Here is a 19,308-nt window from a genome sequence, read left to right as displayed (position 1 = left end):
GAATAGATGTTTCTAGCACTATTTTACCAGTTACTCTATTTTACTCCACTGGGATTTAAAAGTTTCTTGTCGTCTAGAAATATCCATAATTATGGAGAGTGAATAGAACAAAAAAGAAATTCTAATGGGATTGACTTTGAAAAACTGGGGCCAGTCAATAATTATGCACGGGAAATAGCGTCATGCAGATTTCTGCTTGTAACTCCTCCATCTATCTACTTACTGTGTCTGTGCCATGCCCGTTACAATAACGATCACCTCACGGCTGGAGATTTTGGCAGATGTGGTAAGTATCCATGGTAGTGTTGATAGCTTTGACAGAGGAAGTCCATGTGTTCATTTCTCATACAGAATATACTCAAGACTTTTTTGTTGTGAGACCAGGTTTTCTCTACAGTGTCTGGAGAAGGCATATGTTTGCTGATGATGTCCTCTCTTTAATACATCGCCTTATGAGGAGGCCTTACTGTCTTTCAGCTGGTCTATTCTGTCAGAATGCACCACTACCTGGGTTTTTTTATTTGTTTCTTTCTGCATAGCGTCTTTTCTTGTTGTCATGTTATCTTGGTATTGCATTCTATGGAGTACAAGGATGGTCCATTCTGACATGCAGTCAAGCAGATGCATCAGATTAGCTACCTGGGAGAAATAAGAGATTGACTGGGCATGCAGAGACAGAATGAGAAAAGCAAAAACTCAGCTGGAGTTGAATGTAGAGAGGGAGAGAAAGGCACACATGCACACGTGGCTTCTGTAGGTACATTGGCAGCAAATGGAAGACAAAGGAAAACACAGCCCAAATACACAGCAGGGCAGTGTATGATGTGGCATTGTGGAAAAGGTAACCAAGTACAGCGGCTGTTGTAAGTAATGAATATTTTCAGCTTAAACAATTGTAGTAGTAGCAACAGGTGGCTGTACATATTTTTAGGTATAAATTTACAGTGGAGGTTGGTGGCTAAGTGCATTTACAATGACATGGTAATGAAACTCTGAAGATTTTGTGTCGATGTTGGGTTTTTGTAATATAGGCACTCAGACAGACATTGGAAGTACATTCTTTGGTTTGCATTGTGCAGTACTCAAAAGTTTAGTTGCTCCTAATTCGCTGCTCTTGTGCCATCTGCCTTATAATCAGCTCTTCACTTACAGGATCTCATACTCTTCAGTGAGCACATACTGCACATTGTATTTTCTCCTTCCTGCTTATATGACTCTCTTTTAATTATTAACATTTGTTATTCCATTCTGTCTAAGTAAAAAAAAAAAAGTAACTATTTTTGCAATGTCTTCATAGTATTATCTTTATTTTGGTTTTGGAAACAAAGAAACAGAGGAATTCCTTAGGAATTTTTCAGAATATTGCATTCTTTTTCTTCAATTTATGTGTAACAAGGTTACCCAGAAGCAATCACATAGAACAAATTAAGAAAGTATCTATGGATAGGTAGATGTGACTCATCTTAAACGCAGTAGGAACTGCTTTCTCTTCCACTCTGTGCTATTGTAGTGTTTCTCTGTATGATACTGCCAACACATCTTGTTAAGAGATTGATACGATTATAGTCTGAGAAATATTAAATGTACAGTGTGTCTAAAAAGCCTATATTATAGACATGCAACCTAAAGCTAGAAAAGTTTAAAGTTAATGAAAATGTACTCTGGAAATGTTACTTGAGGAACCGTGAAGGATGGGAAGTACAGTAATACACTCTTCCACATGTTATCTTGTAGTGCCCGAGGAAACACGTGAGAAAGCTTACTTAAGCTGAAAGTTAGCCAAAAAAAAAAAAAAAAAAAAAAAAAGATGGGATGCAATAGAAAAAAAGATGTTACTTTTTTATTCAGTGGTTTTCCCTTGGGGAGATAGCAGAGAAGAGGAAAGAAGAGGCAGCAGCTATCCTAACCAAAGATGTTCCTATCAGAAATTAATATTCCAGTTTACCCAAGAAAGGTGGAAGCCAACTAAGATGCTGACAAAGCCATGGGGGTTACTTAGTATGATCTTCATGGTGCGTTCTGTGGATCCATATTATTGTCACTTTTCTCAGTACTGCAGATGGGTTTTAAGTAAGCATCTTATTTTATCTGTAAATACTTTCTAGGTAAAAATGATTGTTAGTGATCAGAATCCAAACTTGTCTCACCCAGACGTGTGGCAGATATTTAAAACTTAGAGTACTGGAGCATATTTAGTAGCTGTCTGGTTCCTCAGCACTTTGTTAGTAGGGTATGCCGGGGAAATAGAGCGTTCATCCAGAGAAGCTATGCAAACAGAAGAATTGGGAGGAAAAGAAATGTCTTCCACTGGCAGAGGAAAGTTTTATGGCATATGCAGTATGGTAGTGGTGAGTAAGACTCAGAAGGTCACTAGGGAATTTGTATTATATCCAACTCCCTATTTTGTCACATAAAAAGGCAAGTATAGGTTTGTCAATTTTTCCTGCACATTTTTTGTCCTGTTACAAATCCTTAGGATGCTCTGAATCAATCAGAAATAATCATCAAGAAGTCTTCCAAGCCCCTATTGTCATCTGACTTGGTATACGAGAATTCTTCTGAAGATTAAGAGTTTGGATTCAGATGTCTATGGCTGAACTGGAAGCCTATCTGTATCACTCTCCAACAAAACTGAGTTTGTTCTAGTAAGTGTGATACTCCATTAAATAAGAAGGATCAAATAACATTACAAAAGGCACCAATTTTCACTAATCCATTTAATTATTTTCTAGCTGCTCGCTATGCCTTGGATTATTTTCAATGCTATAGAGAAGGCAAAACAAGATGGGTGTATCTTCTACTGAAATGCAATTGGAATGATGCTTATCAAATAATAGTTGGTTTTGTTCTGGTTTTTGTGGTGGTTTTTTTTTTTTTTTTTTTAAATTGTGTAATTGACATATCTTACATGGGGCCTGTCCAAATAACAGGAACATAAGAAAAAGGGTGAAAGGATATAAAAATGGAAAAAAAATAGGTGGTTGTTCAGTGTTGGTAAGGACTACTGTCTATTCCTCATGTGAGGGTACACATAGATGCATCACGTAGATCTTGTGTTCTGTGTGTTTCAATATGATTTGTTCGACAGTTTTGTAGTGTCTAGGCAGCTTTGAGGGAATTTATGAATGCTGTCAGTTAGGGGTTGAGGAAAAAGTTAAGCAGAGAAATAAATGCACCTGCAAATGCAGAACCACATATTCCTTCTGCTTAAGTACTTCCCAGCTGGACTCTTAAGACTCTTAATGCATGGAAAATTTCTGGGGATCATAGATGACAATCAGGTTTACAGGACATATATAAATCTATATACTAATGACCCATTTCTCATACAGTACAATGAAATGAGAGGAAAGATGCTGCATAGTTATTGACCTTGAAAGCTATGACTAGTTCTCATGTATGCAAATTCCTGCACTTTTTCTGGAGGGGTCTCATTTCCATAATGCCTCTCTGAGTGTACTAGTACAGAGCACAATATTCTACCCACTGAATTTTTTCATATTTCTTTTTTTTTTTAAATTCTGTTTCTCCAGGACCTAATCAAATAGTTATCTAAGCTTTTCACCTTTCAACATTTTTTTAATGTTGTTTCTCTCAAACTGTTTCTTTCATTTCCTTTTGCAGGCGTCCATCCTTCAATAATTTACTGTTAAGTTAAACTTATTTTTTTCTCTTCAGATCTTTGTTCTTTCTCTCTGTTGTCAGTATAAGAGAAACATCCAGATGGAATTAGTAGAATTTCTTCCTCTGATTATCATTTAAAATAATTTGATTTGGACAATAAAATACTCATTTTTTTAAGGGGGAAGAGAAAGAAAAAAAAGAGTAATGGAATTAAAATCATTCATGAGAACCAATCTGTGGGAGCGTGAAGCACTGCAATGAGAGAGGAATGCAGGAAAGGCACAGTAAGAGTGTAGTAGTAATTTGGGTGGTTATTGACTTGGACTGGTCAGCTTTTCACACCTTTGTTTTTTTACTCTATAATAAATTGTGCCTTTGGGCTTTATGTAAATGACATTATGCTGTTTAACTGTAACCTTACACAATGAGCACATACCATGTTATTATGATACTTTTTTTCTTATTACTTAAGTGACAAATGTAGACATGACTGGAGATAGTGTGCTCAGACTTTCAGATATGGGGACAGGGTATGATTTGCTACCAAGAGATGTTTGCTGTAATGTAAGATGCCTGTCCAAAATTTTGTATTGAAATACTGCATACTACCAGAGTATACTTCATTCTTTTATACTATAGGTTGATATCCTGATATGCATCATAAGCATAAATCATTTGCACGCTAATGTAAGGAAAGAGACAGCAAATGCTCATACAAAAAACAATCAGAGGTACAGAACAAAAAAAAAAGGAGTACCAAAATACATATTTTTATAAGCCAAACATCTGCCTCGGCCCCTCCCTCTCCCTCCTTAAAACAAATAATCCCAAAGGTATATATTAAAATAAATGGTCTGTGGTCTGTGTTATATAGTAGACAAGATTGAATTATTATAATGATCCCATCTGCTCTTAAAATTAATCTGTTAGATATAAGTCTTTTCTACTGTATTATATCAGCTGGTAGTTTCCTAGCAGCATCATGATGGAAGCTGATATTGAGCAGAGATTGCAATTAGGAAAAGCTATGTTGGCAGAGTATTTCCCCCCCAAAGATTCCACTTAGAATTCCAAATTTCACAGTGTTCCTCTTTGCCTAGGACAGTAAGACACAGGGTGGAGAAGCATGTGTCTGCTCTGAAGCAAGACTTTTCCCTCAGTGGTTAATTTATAACTGCTTGTAGCTTTTCTAAGGCAAATCAGCATTTACTGGTTAGGTGCATTACAGAGAAAGTCCTTATTCCTTTAGAAAAAGCCATCTGAAGTTCATGAAGCAGCTTCGTTGCCTCATTCGTTTCTCTTGCTTCTTTGATTCTTACCTCAGAGTATGTGGACGTATTAACAAGGTTAACAGCTAGCCCTTTACAAAGCATCTCGTGTTTTGTTGAGATGCCTTTTCACATTCTTTTCCTTCTCACTGAAGGATAAAATTGTAATCCATTCTTTCTCAGCAGATGGCTAGGTAAAACACATGCAGAAATGTGAGAAAACAGAGACCCACAGTGATTTTTAAAATAGTAGAAATGTATAAGCATATCTTCTACCCAGCTGCCAATTTTCAGTACAGTGCTAGGAATTTGGTAATTTTGAAACATCTATTTCTGTGTTAAAACTGAAAAGCAATAGGCAAAATGAGAGAAAACACAACCTTGCCCTTAATGCTATTGCTAATAGGTGATATGGAAAGATGGTTTTCATGGAAATGTTCTGAATTTGTGGGTGGATGTTGGAGAGAATGTGAGTGGTACAGTCTGTCTCACATCTTCTGTTTTAAGAATTTAGCGCCATTGACAAAGCAGCTCTCGGGAGAGAAATATGATTCGGAAATATGGACTAAAAAGAATGCTGTTAATCTATATCATGATAGTTGGATTTTATTCTGAAGTCATCAAACATAAAATCATCTGCCCCTTTTTTCAAGGCTGAATCAAAAAATCTTAAGTGGCAATGTTTTGTTGTTAATACTGCTGTACACTTGTGGTTGGGTAGTAACTGCAGAAGTCATGTAGATAGCAATTTCCCATTTGTAATTCATCTCATGATCTTGAGATACTTTCCAACCAAATTCTTTTACCTGATAAAAATTAGCAGACAAATACATAAAAGTTTAAGATATTAAAGGTGTAAAAATATTAGAGAACAACATGATCATTATTTTAAATGTATTGTCTCCTTGTCCTCATGAACAGGTTGATTTCCACTGCATGATCAAACTCCTTTTGGTTTGACCAGTGTGTGAGTGTGTTAAAAAGGAAGAGTTTTCTCAAGCTACTACTCACTCGTGCAGTAGTATCTCTAAACTTCCATTACTTCGCCTAAGTGTTATTGAATTGATAGAGGTCATGATACTGCCTTGGGTGGGGGGGGGGGGGGGGGGGGGCTGTAAAAAGAAAATGTTTGTGACAGCGTCTAGATAGAGTAGAATAAAATCCACCACTTTGAAACACTGAATTTAGAAATGATGAATTTGTAGGGGAGTTGATTTTCACTTTTTCTATAGTAGGAGTTTTCTCTGACACAGTATTCCAAATTCGGATGTCAGAATACTAATCTGTATGCCAAGTTGCTGGAGGTAATCTTGACAAATTTGACAGGAATCCTTCATCTCTTTGTGTATTTATTGATGACAGTTAGTTCCATGGTTCTCATCATCATTTAGTCATATTTTCTTGACTTTTAAACTGTCAATAGGAATGTATATCAGCGGCTCGATAATGTTAGCAAGAACAGTGTAGCTAAAATTACATCATGTTTACACATGTCTTCTTGAATAATGTTCTTGTAATGCTTCCTAATATAGACAATTATCATCATCTGGAACTTTCATTTTAAACCCTAAGCAAACTTCTGGAAAAGCGATAGCAAATTTTCCACAAGTTCTATCTGAATAGGGGTTTGAGTCCCCTCAAAGCTCTGATACGCAGGATCAGCGTGCTTCATGGCAGAACACCTGTGCAGAACAACTCTACGTGCTCCAAGCCAGAGTTGGAGAGACTGTATGCATTCTAGAAATCAGATGCTGCTTGGGTAGAGAATGGTAAAGGGGTTGGAGAGGTATGGGCAGGTAAAGAATAAACAGGAAGATAGGCATTAATAAGGTCAGAAGAAGGAAAGACAGGTATCACTGGGTACATGAATATGGTTGAAGTTGAATAGCTGAAAAAGAAATGAAGTTAGTTAATGTGGAAAGATTCACATTAAAAGCTGTGGCAAAAAAAGTCTGGCTGCGTTCTCTCCCAGAGTGAGAACTGACCTTAAGATCCCTTTTTCTACATTGCTTCTCTCTTTAGGTAATAGCTCTGGGAGCGCTATGACAATGTATGTGTCTTTACCCCTGTTAATTGCTTTAAAATATTATCATGTTCCAGTATTGCCAGCTGCTATGTTAGGAAGAAGAAAATTATATTTTACTTTTATTGTGCAATTACATGCTAAACTTTCCATTTGTTATGTTTTTAATAGCAGCCTTCTCATAGTTACTTTAAAATAGAAAAGTTATCTCATTCGCTGTCGGTGTAATGATTTGTCTACTGGGAAAAAATAACTTTGTTTCATTCAGAATTATTTCTTTAATATTCAGAGAATTTTCTTAGGGATTAGGCTTACCAACTAATGAGGTCTTTCTTCTGCTTAGTCATGAAAAAAAACCCATCTTTCTAATTTTTACCTCTTTTGTAGCAATCTGATTTGTTGGGATAGCTAATTCTCCATGAGTTCCTCCTATACTTCAGTTTATTGTGTTCTTAGTATTTCAAGGGAAGCATTTTTCTGACTTTCGTGCAGTAGATAAATCCATAACAATAGTAACAAGGAGGATATCAGTTCTTGATCCTGGTCAAGATGAACTTCCTTAAAAACATCAGCCCGTAAGCAAACATTAAGGAATATTGCTATCCACAGCAGTGGCCCCTGGTTTTGGTCACTCTTAGTTAACATGGAAAATATGTGGGTCTCCGAAGTCTATTGCACACATATGGCAGGGGACAAAGAGCCTTTCTGATATAACTTTTAGAAAATACAAGTTTGGTCATCAATGGAGACAGATGTAATCTACAGAGTATTTTATATGGGATTTGCATGTGTGCGTGTGTTTTTAAAAAAGGGCAAAGGAGGAGTAATGCCTTTTCAATTTCTCTACCAGTTGCTTCAGCTGACTCTCATTCCCTAGATCTCTCTCCCAAATCTGCATTTGCTTGGTTTCTTACTTATTTCCTGTTAATATTATCTATTTTAAAGAAACTATTACTGTCTGGATTTTTATATGAAAGTTGCTGTAGAGAGGTAAGTGGTGTTATTAGAGATGTTAATTCTTTCCAATAAAATTACAAATACAAAGCTATTATAAAACAGGAGCTTTTACAAAAATCAGTCTTAAATTTCTCACCACCACCACCCTTCTTCCCCCCAAAATTTTTTTCAGGTTGGGGATGAGATATGGCATATTAATAGGCAGGGATACAGATTTTTCTACAGGCATATTTTGATTTTTTTAGTTGTTAACAGGAAGAAATCAATTAGTTGCAGGTATTCAAACTACTTCTTCACTTTTGCTGCTCAGAAAGAACAAAAATGTATCATGAACACATACAGCTAGAAGAGATTTTGCTGCCTCGACTAGCAGGGTGCAAATACATGTTAAAATGTCTAGGTGAACTACATAGCTCACAGAAAGCCGTTACAAGTAATTTTCTGTCTATAGGAAGGCTCAGTGTAATGAAAACCACTCTTCATACCTGAGCTCTTTCTGTTGCAAAATTCACTGTCAAAACCCAGTTCTGTGTCTGAAATTGTTATGTGCAAAGCCCAATAACAGGGATATGTGTGGTTTGTAGAGCAAGAATTAAATGAGACAACTGCTGTATTAGACCTCAGAACCATTCGCTTCTCCCAGGTTAGAGATGGTGATAAAATACTCACTCTATAACATACATGGAATCCAAAATTAGACGTCTTCCCTACAGTTACGGTCAAAGCATTTCACGTGTACCACGTGGCAGGGTTGGTCTGGCTTTCTTTTCATTAGTTCAAGTCACAATCAGTGGCAGGGACTAAGGAATCACACTATATGACTAAAGTCTCTTTTTTTGGAAATAGAAACTTTTTCTAGCTGATGGAGAGGATTCCTTTCAGGAACACAAATATGTACCTTTCATGATGTAAATAACAAAAAAATACTAATGACAGTGTCAAAAGTTCAAGTGTGGCAGACTCATGAGAACCCAAGGAGAATGTAATTGGTGTTTAGCTACATTTCTCCTGCAAGCTTTAATAACGTTTTTAACATTGTGGTGGTTTTTCCTTGAATGTGGTAGAGAGAAATGACAGGTAGTTATTTTCACTATTTTCTGTTTCTATGGAAACCCAGTGTTTGCAGTAACAGTCTTACTGTAAGCTCTGTAATCCTCCCCTGGGGCTTCCAGCCAATGTGGTAACTTAATAATTCATGAGCATTAAGCCTGAATTTGCTGGGAAGCAAACTGTGTTGCTTAGAGTCGTTTTCTCAGAGCCAGATTAATTTCCCTCACAGATTTGGTGTTCTTTTCTCTAAGATGTCTTTATAAAATACACTCCATAGACCAAAGCAGTGTACTTTTCTTCACTTGTTTTTTGAAACTGGGGTTATTGCAGATCTGCTGGAGAAGGCAGCTCATGAAAGACACACACACCCCCACCCCCCGCCGCCTTAAAAAAGGTGGGGGGGAAGAAACCAAACATGCACCATGAGCACTTGCCTGAAAAGGAAGACTTTAAATAGCGCATGAATCATTGTTCAAACAGTATGCAAACTGACGGTTCAGCAGAGGTGATCTTTCTGTCTCAGGGGTTTGGGAGTGACCACTCTTGATGATGGATTGCTCAAATACTGCTGTGCCATGGGATCTAGTATATGTTGTTCGTTTACATTATAAATGGCAATTCAGTTCTTCACAGACACGGTATCATTCTGTACATATGCTTTGACTTACTCTCACACTTCAACTGAGAACTGAAGACTCTTTCTGCGGAGCGCTGGGAGATTTTATTATTAGGTCAGTCTTACAGCAGCTGTAAGGACTTAGTTTTTTTTCCAAGAGAATGAACAAAAATTAGCAACTCTGAAAGGTCAACATGATTAACAGAAAATAAACTTGAAAAGCTTTTTACAGAGGATACTCGTAAATGGACTGCAAACAAATTGCTTAATCATCTCAGGAGTTCTGCCTTTTAAAGTACAATGGCAATATATAGATGCATTCTGAAATATTTTCACAAAAAGGAAGCTTTGCTAAAAGTATTTGTGATCTTTCCACAAAGTAGTATTTACAAGGGACTTCAGCTCTTAGGAGGAGCCAAAATTATTTACTGCTTGATCATAACTTTACTTTTCCATTTCTTCACATACTTACATAGGTGTCATGAACAGTTGTACTTCATTAGAAACCTTTTCTTCTATTGCTTAAATCATCTTTCAAGAGAAAAATCAACCCAGTATTTATGATAGCGGGAAATGACTGAAATTGATATACACGCATGCTTTCTTCACGAATATGAGACCATCTGGTTGAAATAAAAGTTCAGAAGTCCTGATGTGAAACTTGTTTCCTTTTTAGAAAGTTTCTACAGGGTGTTCTCAAAAGCATCAGGATACGGTGCTGTCCCGTAGTGACCCATTTTGATCATTGAGCATAGTAATGTTTTTGCAGTTGACAAACACAGGATAGATTTTAATTAATTTGGCAAATGGAATGAAAATAAAATTCTGTGTTAAATCTTACATAAAGTTGTACAAGCATACATAAGAAGCCTCATATTGTAACTGTTACCTATATTGCAGGATGCAGCACAAATAAAAAGCCAGGGTGGTACAGCCAGGGTTTTTTCTCTGCTACCACACAGGCAATTGGAGAGCAATAATTGCTTTCTTGAAAAATAGTAGCTTGTAGAAACTGTAAGGTTTAGAGACTGTAGTTCAATTCTCTCCCTCTCTCCCCCCTGTGCCATCTGCCCCCCACCAAACCCCAGGAATTTCTTTCATGGTGTTTCTCTGCTAACTTATGAATGTTTTGAAACAAGCCCCTTTTTTTCCAGCTTTAAGAAAATATGTTGGTCATATACAAGTCATTCCTATCATAATTTCTTGGTCAATATATTGTCTTTGAAGAGTTTGGACACACAGTGGTAGAAAGCAGTATTTCATGGCATTGATGAAGTAAACTGCCCAAAACGTGGCGTGCACAGCAAGACTGCAATATTTTGAAGGCAAGTGTTGGCAAGGTTTCTGTTGCCATAGAGAATGACTAGCTCATCCTGAGGTCTACCCTGGTTGACCTGGGCTTGCAGTGCATAGCATTTATTCTCGAGATTTATCTGGGACAAAACCTGTACGTTTTACAGTAACGTCTTAAAATGCTTATGACATTCATATGCCAACTCAATTTTTATTCTACAATTATTGTCAGGCATATTAGCATTCATTAAGAGACTAGAAGTGTTTGTTTTGGGCTTTTTGTGAGAAATTAATTAATATCGTGCTTATCACCGTTGCTTAAATGGTAGGACAGTATGATGAAAGGAGGTGAATGGTGCTGGTTAGGCATGTCTTTGTATGTAGCTTATTCCTGCTAGCTGCTGTGACAGTATTTTCAGATTTTTTGTTCCTGAATTTTTATTTTGTATGCAGGTAGGGATTTACATGATACTAGAAGAGTGAGAAAGAAATGTAGGGAGACACAGAAAAAAAATCAAGGACTAAAACACAAGTTATTATATGACCTTCTCTGCTACCATGTGACCCTTTTCACTATGCACTGGTACATATGTCATGGGACCAATATATATTTTTAAAATAACCTTTATTCTTAGAAGGGAAAGGTCGAGTGCTAGATTCTGAAAACCCAGTTAAACACAGCTTTTGAGAAAAGACTGCGGTGTTTGTAAAAACGTTGGGGGTTTTCAGTGTTTGCCCAGTTGTTCTCTGGAAATAAGAAGCACTGAGGGAACAGATTTGTACCTTTTTCCCTTTTAGTGGCATATTGGAATGGAGAAGGTGAAGGAGGCATTTGTTTCTTGGAGAAATGGCTACCAACCCATTATTTAAGGCAAGGGAAAGGTACAAGATGTGAAGTTTCTTCTTAAGGGGATTGACACCCTGATGTGTCACTGTCTCTGCTTCAGAAAACCTATCTCCTATATATTGGTAAAGAATTTTTAAAAAAATCTCTGTTCTTTATCAACAGTTTCAAATTCAGACAGAAAATTGGTCTGCAGTCTCTCTGCAGACTACCATTGCTTTGGTACTATGCATCTATTAATGCTGTACCTACATCCATAAATTGATACACAGGATTTTTGCCTCACAACTCCACGCTAATTAAACCCACCAATGAGTTAATATGAGGGAGCTCACTAATCCATTCCAAGCTCTTTGCCAGGCCTTTTGTTGTCATCTTTGCATGTTATGCAAAAAAAGCCCCACAAACAACCTCAACAACAAAAACTCCCCACAGGCATAATGCCACTCCTGCTCACCCAACAGTAAATTTTGTCCCTGTTTGCCCCTTCCTTCATGCTGAAAATGTGATGTCCCAAACCATTGATTGCTTCCTTCCTTTTTGCAGAAAGAGATGCCAGTTCAGTATGGTCCTGCTTTTCAGACAGTTACAGGAAGCCAAGAAGTTGAGACACTATGCTGCTTTCATTTTTCTTCCTTTCAAGTAAAAGAACAAGAAGCTGTTTGACTTTGCTTATCAGAGCAATGTTTCTTATATTTGAGTAGCTTTAGCAATTACTAATGATGCGAGTGATTGTAAAACCTGACTTATTGCTGCACAAGAGGTGGTTTCACTGTGATGTGAGTTAGCGCAGGAGGAGATGTTGCAGTTAGAGTAATTGAAGATTGCTTATAGCATGTAGGAGCAAAAGGAATAAATAAGCTTTTGTTTAAGATACTGCTACTGGTGTGGCACATCTTAGGTCTGAACTCAACAAGGTAAAATGTTAATTTTTTTCTCTGTTTTGGTGCACTTATCTCCAATTTTATGCAAGAGAGAACTGGTTTCAATGTATTTTCAGAATAGCTGAAAATGAATTGTTGTTTTGTTTTGTTTTTTGCAGTAGTTTGATCAAGCAGTCAGATTGCATCAAATACTCAGTATCTCCCCATATTTTATTTCTACCACTCATTTGGCAATTATAACTACTGGAGTTTTAAATTTTCCTTCTGATTTATTTGAGGGTTTTTTTAAACAGAGTAGCATGTGTCTGTTTTCTTTAAGCAATTAGAGCATATTCAATTATAATAAGAATAATGCTTAATGCATAAAAACATGGGCAATTATGTCCATATGAAATTTACTCAGATTTGATATTTTGATCTTACTAAATTGGACTTTAATGTTGTCTAGATTCTATGCATGCTTTTGTCTTTGTGCAGAAGATAAGCTTGAGGAATAGACACACTGAAGGCTGAACTCTTTCAAAAGAAGTAGCTCCCAAAATAAGAAATTGACTGAATTCCCGTGAAGTTTCTTGACCCTAAATGTGTGTATCTTTGTCTAAAAAAGGAGCTATAATGATAGCTGAAGGCAGTGGATCTTCAGATCATTGAAAATGGGGTTATTCTTCCTGGTTTCCTTTGACATAGAAATAAATTCACAGTTGTAAAATGGGGAGCATCTGACTAACTAGTTCATAATATGGGTCAACAGTGTAAAAAGGTTCAAGTCCCATTCCAGGATATGCTAACATTATCAGCACTAGTGAGACCTTAGTGGAATATTTACAGTCCTTTCTGTAAACTGTTCTTGAACAGTAATACCAAAGATTAGGGAAATTCTGGAGATGAGAAACAAAACTGTAAGTTTAGGAGAAATGACCTGCAAGGAAGGGTGGAAGAACTCAAGGTGGCTTAGTCTTTTAAGATTGCCTATTAGCACTGCTGTCTTTTAATTTTCCTCGTCCTGTCGGTGGATCTCTCCTTTGACAGAATGCCTCTTCGTGTTCCACAGTTCCCAAATGCTGCGGCAGCCTCCAAGTCCCCTTAATTAGTTAGTGACACAAGCTCAAGAGGACTCAAGGGAGGATTGGAAATTAAAGGAAGGAATTGAAAGGTTGTTATGGAGGTAGCGCGGAAATAAGGGAACAGTTGATGAATAGGCAGGTGAAAAAGATGGTGGTCTGCTTCATTTCTTGAAAAGCACTGGAATATGGGGATAGGAACCAGATTTTCTCTGTGGCTGTAACAAGAAAAAGGCTGAATTGCAAATTTTAAAAGATTACCACTTGTTAATGGAGTAAAACCTTGCAAGAGACTATCAAATGAGCCTCCAGAATATCTCTCTTTGGATGTTTTGAAAGCAGACTAAGCAATACAACTTTTGGTAATGAATCAAGTATAAATAGACAGCTCAAAGACTTGACAGTCCCTTCTCTGCCATTGTCAGAGGGACAGCCTGCACAGGATTCTGTGGCATACAGTATTGTATTCAACTTCAGTTACAAAAATGAAATGCTCATTAGTGCTGAAATAATTTTTCAAAGAAAACCTGTGTTGGGAAGTTCAAAAGTATAAAACTTACTGGAGATTTAAAATATAATATGTAATGTTATTTTTGAGATCAGTGGAGGTAAAGGAGCAGTTATAACATTATTTCTTGAAGAATTTCAATTTAATGAATTTTAATTCTTCGATTCTTAAGTTATGTTATACAATGCATATATGCATTTGTATGGTACATGCATATATTATAAATTACAATAAAGCTCATTCTCTAATAGTAAGTCTGTAAATGACTAGTCAGAATTTTTTAAGCTCGTCAGCCTGAATACTTCCCTGGGTTCAGTATATCCAGGACTATTAAACTCAAAAATACTGCTGCTATTCTTGAGCTTCACTTTGGTGTAAGCTGATAGTACATATCAGCAGGGTATTACCGTATGCTTTCTTTATTCTTCTTTTTTTTCCCTAATTATCCACTACTGGACATTGTTGGAGACAGGAGAGTAGGGTAAGATGGACCTTTCATATGAAGGGCCATTGTTACGATTTGTCTTATTTTTGCCCTCAACTCAGTTTGTCTGTGGACCAGCACCTTCTGCTTCTATAATATTGGATAGTAGTATATATTTTCTGTATTTTTATCCCAGAATTTGAAAATAGTCAGAAGTACATTTTCAAATTTCTCTTTTCTCTTTCTGTAAATAATTCTTCATCTCGCAGAAGAGCTTGGTGCTCTGCTAGTGGTTTGTTTTCCCTTCAGAACATCAGTCATCCTCTGAATTAAGAGAACCAGCCTTGATCTGACCACTGCACTGCAATGAAAGTGAAGGTATTCCAGGTGTTCGTTATATATGGTACAATAACTTCCAGGGATTTTTGCAATCAAATAGGAGTGAGCCAGCTTTGATTTACGCTTTGATTTTGGATGGACATCTTCACCAGTGAATACTTTTTCCCCTGCAGATGTGATTTATATTGCTCCTAATCTTCAACTGGCAGGCTGCTTGTTGTCTTGGTTGCTCCTGATCCTAGGCTGCATGTATTAGCTTTGTGTTCATCTGTTGCACCCCTGTTTGGTGGGCAGATACATTCCCAGCAGCAGAAGTGAAAGAATAGTTTGCCAGAGATCTTGTTTGTGTAATATTGATCCATTTTATGCTCTTACCCTTAAAAATGGGACAGCGTTAATAGGCATAAGGCATAGTAAGTATTTTTCAGTGTACTAATAGAGGGTGTTGGCAAATTTACATTTAACAAATAAATTACAATCATTTAATTATCATTGTTTCAAGTTCAGTTTTAAAGGGGACCAATGTTTATTTTATGCAAGTAACTTTTGTAGCTCTGTAGTTCATGATAGTTTTTTATTTGTTTTTTTTTAAGGAATTTTACTTCTCTATGGAAGGAGACATGCTTTACAAATTATACTTGTAACAGAAGTGAAATGTATGTTACCTCCTAATCTTTCTAAATGAAAGATTTTACAGTTAAACTGATTCAAGGGTTAAAATTAAATGGATTTATTAAGATTAAAGTCTCCCTAAGCAGTGTTTTTGAAAGTATTGGAAATATTGACGTTTATTGCGGCAGCTTGGAAAGAACATGGCTATGAGTTGATATCTCTTTAAATTACTACATATTTTTAATGATATAAAGCATGAGTCCTGTTTGGAAATTGATGGTATAAAATTTATCTTCTGGTTTATTCCCTGTATTAACCAGAGCTTACCTGGGGGCATCACTGTAACTGTCCTGCCTGCTCCTCTCGGAAGTTCATTGAGTAGGAGCAGCTGAATGCCAACAACTGTAACTGCTGCTAAACTAACATCTATTTCAGTTTGTGTTAATATTTAGAGTTCTACAGTGTAATTGCTCAGGTAGTGCTGGAGGTCCTGTTTGTGTGGCCCTTTCGCAGGAGCGGCACAGGACTGAGACAAACAGCTGGGAGAAGCAACCACTTTGGCCATCCTGCTGGAATTGCTTGCTACTATGTGTTTTCACAACCTTAATTAGTTACCAGCAAAGTAATGGGCACAAGACTGAGTTAATGATAAAGGTTAAGAATGTAATTAATGTGTTTTTATTGAAAATAGGTCTTATTTTGAAAATTCTGACCTTTTTTTTATTTATCTATTAGGTAGATAGAGGTAAATATGAAGATGTAATATTGTAATGTAACTGTTCCTGTAATGTGCTGAAGTTGTAATATTGTACTGCACTCCACTTAATACATCATAAAATTCTTACTGAAAGATTGGGTTATACCATGCCATTAAAGTGTTTGCTAAAACATTCTTTACTTAATAATTGACATCTCAGAAAGTAGTTCTAGGTAAAGAATCGTCAAAGATCTGTTTCTGGTGGATTTCTTTGGGGCATGTTAGCTACCTCTGAGCTTATAAGCATCTGCTGCAAATTAATTACACTTATTACTGAATGAGGTTGTGGGATACATGGAGATTGGAGTAATAATGAGTAACAGGGAGAGTGAAACAGCCAGAGAGCATGATCTGGATTGCTTAGCAAGATAAACTTAGGCAAATAAACATGCAAAGGTGTGTAACAAGATGTATGAGTCATGCTTACAGAGTTAGGGACCACTCTGAAAAAAGTAGCCATTCTGAAAATATATCAGTATTTATAATGGACAGGTTACTTCAAATGAACTCAGAGCATAATGCTGTGGTAAAAAGGCTAATATATGATGTTTGATAAATTATAGTTAGGATTATTAGGGCCTTGATTTCATATGTGTGAAATACACTTATGTGTGTATTTGTATTTATGGTGTAGGTGGTACCAGTACTAGACTGTTACAAACTTACATTTTTAGAACTGTTCATGAAATGGTGTTAAAAATTGCACTATGGGTAAGTTCTATAAAATGATTCCAGCACTTTTTCTTGAATTTCTTAACAGCATTAAATTCCTTTCTTGTTTGGAGATATATTTGATTACATAATACAATTAATGACTGATATCACTACCCTGTAAGAAATCAGCTTTTCTAAAGGGCTCTTTAATGTACAGAACAAAGTGTAACAAAAAGCAGCGCCTAAACACTGAAACCAGACATTCCCAAGCTGATGTTAACCCATGCCTTTTAACACTAGGGTTGAATAGCCTTTTGGAGCAAGCTGCCAAAGGAAGTAGTGTGTAGTCTACGTTTTCATATTTTTCAGGCCAACAGTGGACAATATGCTGGAAAATGTGTTTTAGTCAAGTAAAGGTAACTGAAGTTGATACAGTTGTACTGGATAAAATTGAAAGGATCTGTGATATAATGGAAATGTAACTAGCAGATTTAATGGTGTGCTCCTGCTTTATTTCTGTGAATCTGTAGGAAGAAATTTCTGGTCAATACTTAGTGTGTTGTTGCACATCTAGTGAATAAATTACTCTTACTCAGCTAATTTATTTGTATACATAAATTCTCTCTCTGTCTTAAGAAATAATATCAATGTCCATGGTTTACCATCCATAGTAAGGATTATTTATTTTGCAGTCTGGCTATACACACTGTTTTTGCTGGTAAAAGGACTGTTTAATTTGATTGATAAGCAGTTCTATCAATTTAATCTTAGTGTGTTTGAATTAGTATATTTCTTCTATAAATAGCATACATTGAAGGAGCTTGCTTAATTTGTATTCTTGTTACTTTTAGTTTTGAGTCGATTTTAATGAACTGAGTTTTACCAAAGGCAGTATACGCTTCAGCAAGCGTGCCTTAGCCTTTGCCTGAAGTACTTGTAATGTGTTCAAATCCTGTGCTTCATATATTCACATTATTTTAATGTTATTGCATCATGAATATGCATCAACATGATGTTTTTTGCATGCAGAGTACTTGCTATTAAGTCTTCTATCCTATTCCATGTAATTTTATCTAGATCAGTGAATACTGCTTCATATGCTTTGGCAAATTAAAAAAATTATAATACCTAGTGCATCTTTTTGGAAAAAAAAAAAAAAACAAAACAAAAAAAACCCCGAAACATACCTACCTGTATTTTTATGTTGAAGTGTGTACATGAAACTCTTGTTTATTTTTTTTAATATTGTTTGCTTTTTAGTGAGAGGTTTATGGTGAGGTTAAACAAGAACGGAGGCCCCAGGAATCCAGAGAAGATAGATCGAATGTGTGCACTTTTCACAGTACGTGTCTGTTCCCTTTCTTCTTCCCTTACATAGTATGATTTTAGATGTAGTCACCCTGAGGGGAAAAAAACCAAATTCTTCCTTTCCAATATATTGAGTAGAATGGAAGCTGTTTCTAAGTTTTGTTATGGTTATAACTAAATGTTAACATAAGAAAATGGACGTACTTCTAAACTATTTTTATGGCTAAGTAAATATTCTGAAGTACTCCTTCTAAGTGCATTTGTTCCTGCTTATAGTTTGAAATTTTGACTATTTTCATTGCATGTACTATGCTCTTAGATAACAGGGCACAGGAAAAAGCTGCATTGGCCTGAATGTAAAGCAAGGCACTTTTTTTCAGAATCAAAGTTAGAAAAACAAATACAACCACACACACACACAGAAGAACAGAAAATTCTCCAAATAGATTTTTGTCATGGCCCATTCCAGAGTCCGTGTAGCAGCCCCAAGTAGGTGGTGCAGCAGTAGCCTCTCAGGCCGCCAGCACGGTGCGTGTGATGGAACAGAAAGACGGGGATGTGGTGCAGAAGCAGCAGCCGCGTTGAGCTACAGAGGGTTAGCTGTAAGAAAGGAAACACTGTGACTTCCTACGTTGCTACAGCAGGTCTGTGCAAATAGCTACGCTGTCCTGACGCAAAGCAGATATGACCAACTGTACCAGCAGTCTGTAACCATCTGTGCCAGAAAGACAGGATAAGTAATATCCATCTGTGGCTCCTAGCAGATGATACCTCAGTTGGGAGTGAAATAGCCAGCTAAGAGTTACTTCCTTTTAATTCTTCAGACTCACCTCCCGCCTAACTGCCTTCTTGTTTTGTGGTTTTGGTTATGCCAAAATACTAGTCTTCAAAACACTCAGGTTTTAATATTCATTCTGCACTGGTCTTAAGTTCTGTTAAAAATTGCCTCAGAATCATGTGTCAGACCATGATTTTATCTGTCACTTTGCAGAAAGAATATGGAAATCTAGAGGCACTGAAACTTAACAGCTCATCACAGAATAACTGTAAGGAATTTCGGATCCCAAGTGTGATAAACACCTTCCA

The 19,308-nt window shown here is 36.6% G+C and overlaps 1 protein-coding gene across 19 annotated transcripts in view; it reads left to right on the top strand.

Annotated features, from left to right (window-relative positions):
* Positions 1-19,308, top strand: part of DOCK3 (dedicator of cytokinesis 3) — a 226,279-nt gene that overhangs the window by 94,113 nt on the left and 112,858 nt on the right. For all 19 annotated transcript variants that reach the window (XM_030043808.2, XM_030043805.2, XM_030043804.2 and 16 more), the window contains one exon: positions 18,175-18,256. In XM_030043808.2, coding sequence (XP_029899668.1) covers positions 18,175-18,256 — 82 coding nt within the window. The remainder of the gene's footprint in view (positions 1-18,174; positions 18,257-19,308) is intronic.

The sequence above is a fragment of the Aquila chrysaetos genome, chromosome 20 (assembly GCF_900496995.4).
Source record: "Aquila chrysaetos chrysaetos chromosome 20, bAquChr1.4, whole genome shotgun sequence".
In the NCBI taxonomy this organism is placed as follows: Eukaryota; Metazoa; Chordata; class Aves; order Accipitriformes; family Accipitridae; genus Aquila; species Aquila chrysaetos.
This window is presented reverse-complemented; position numbering and strand designations above follow the sequence as displayed.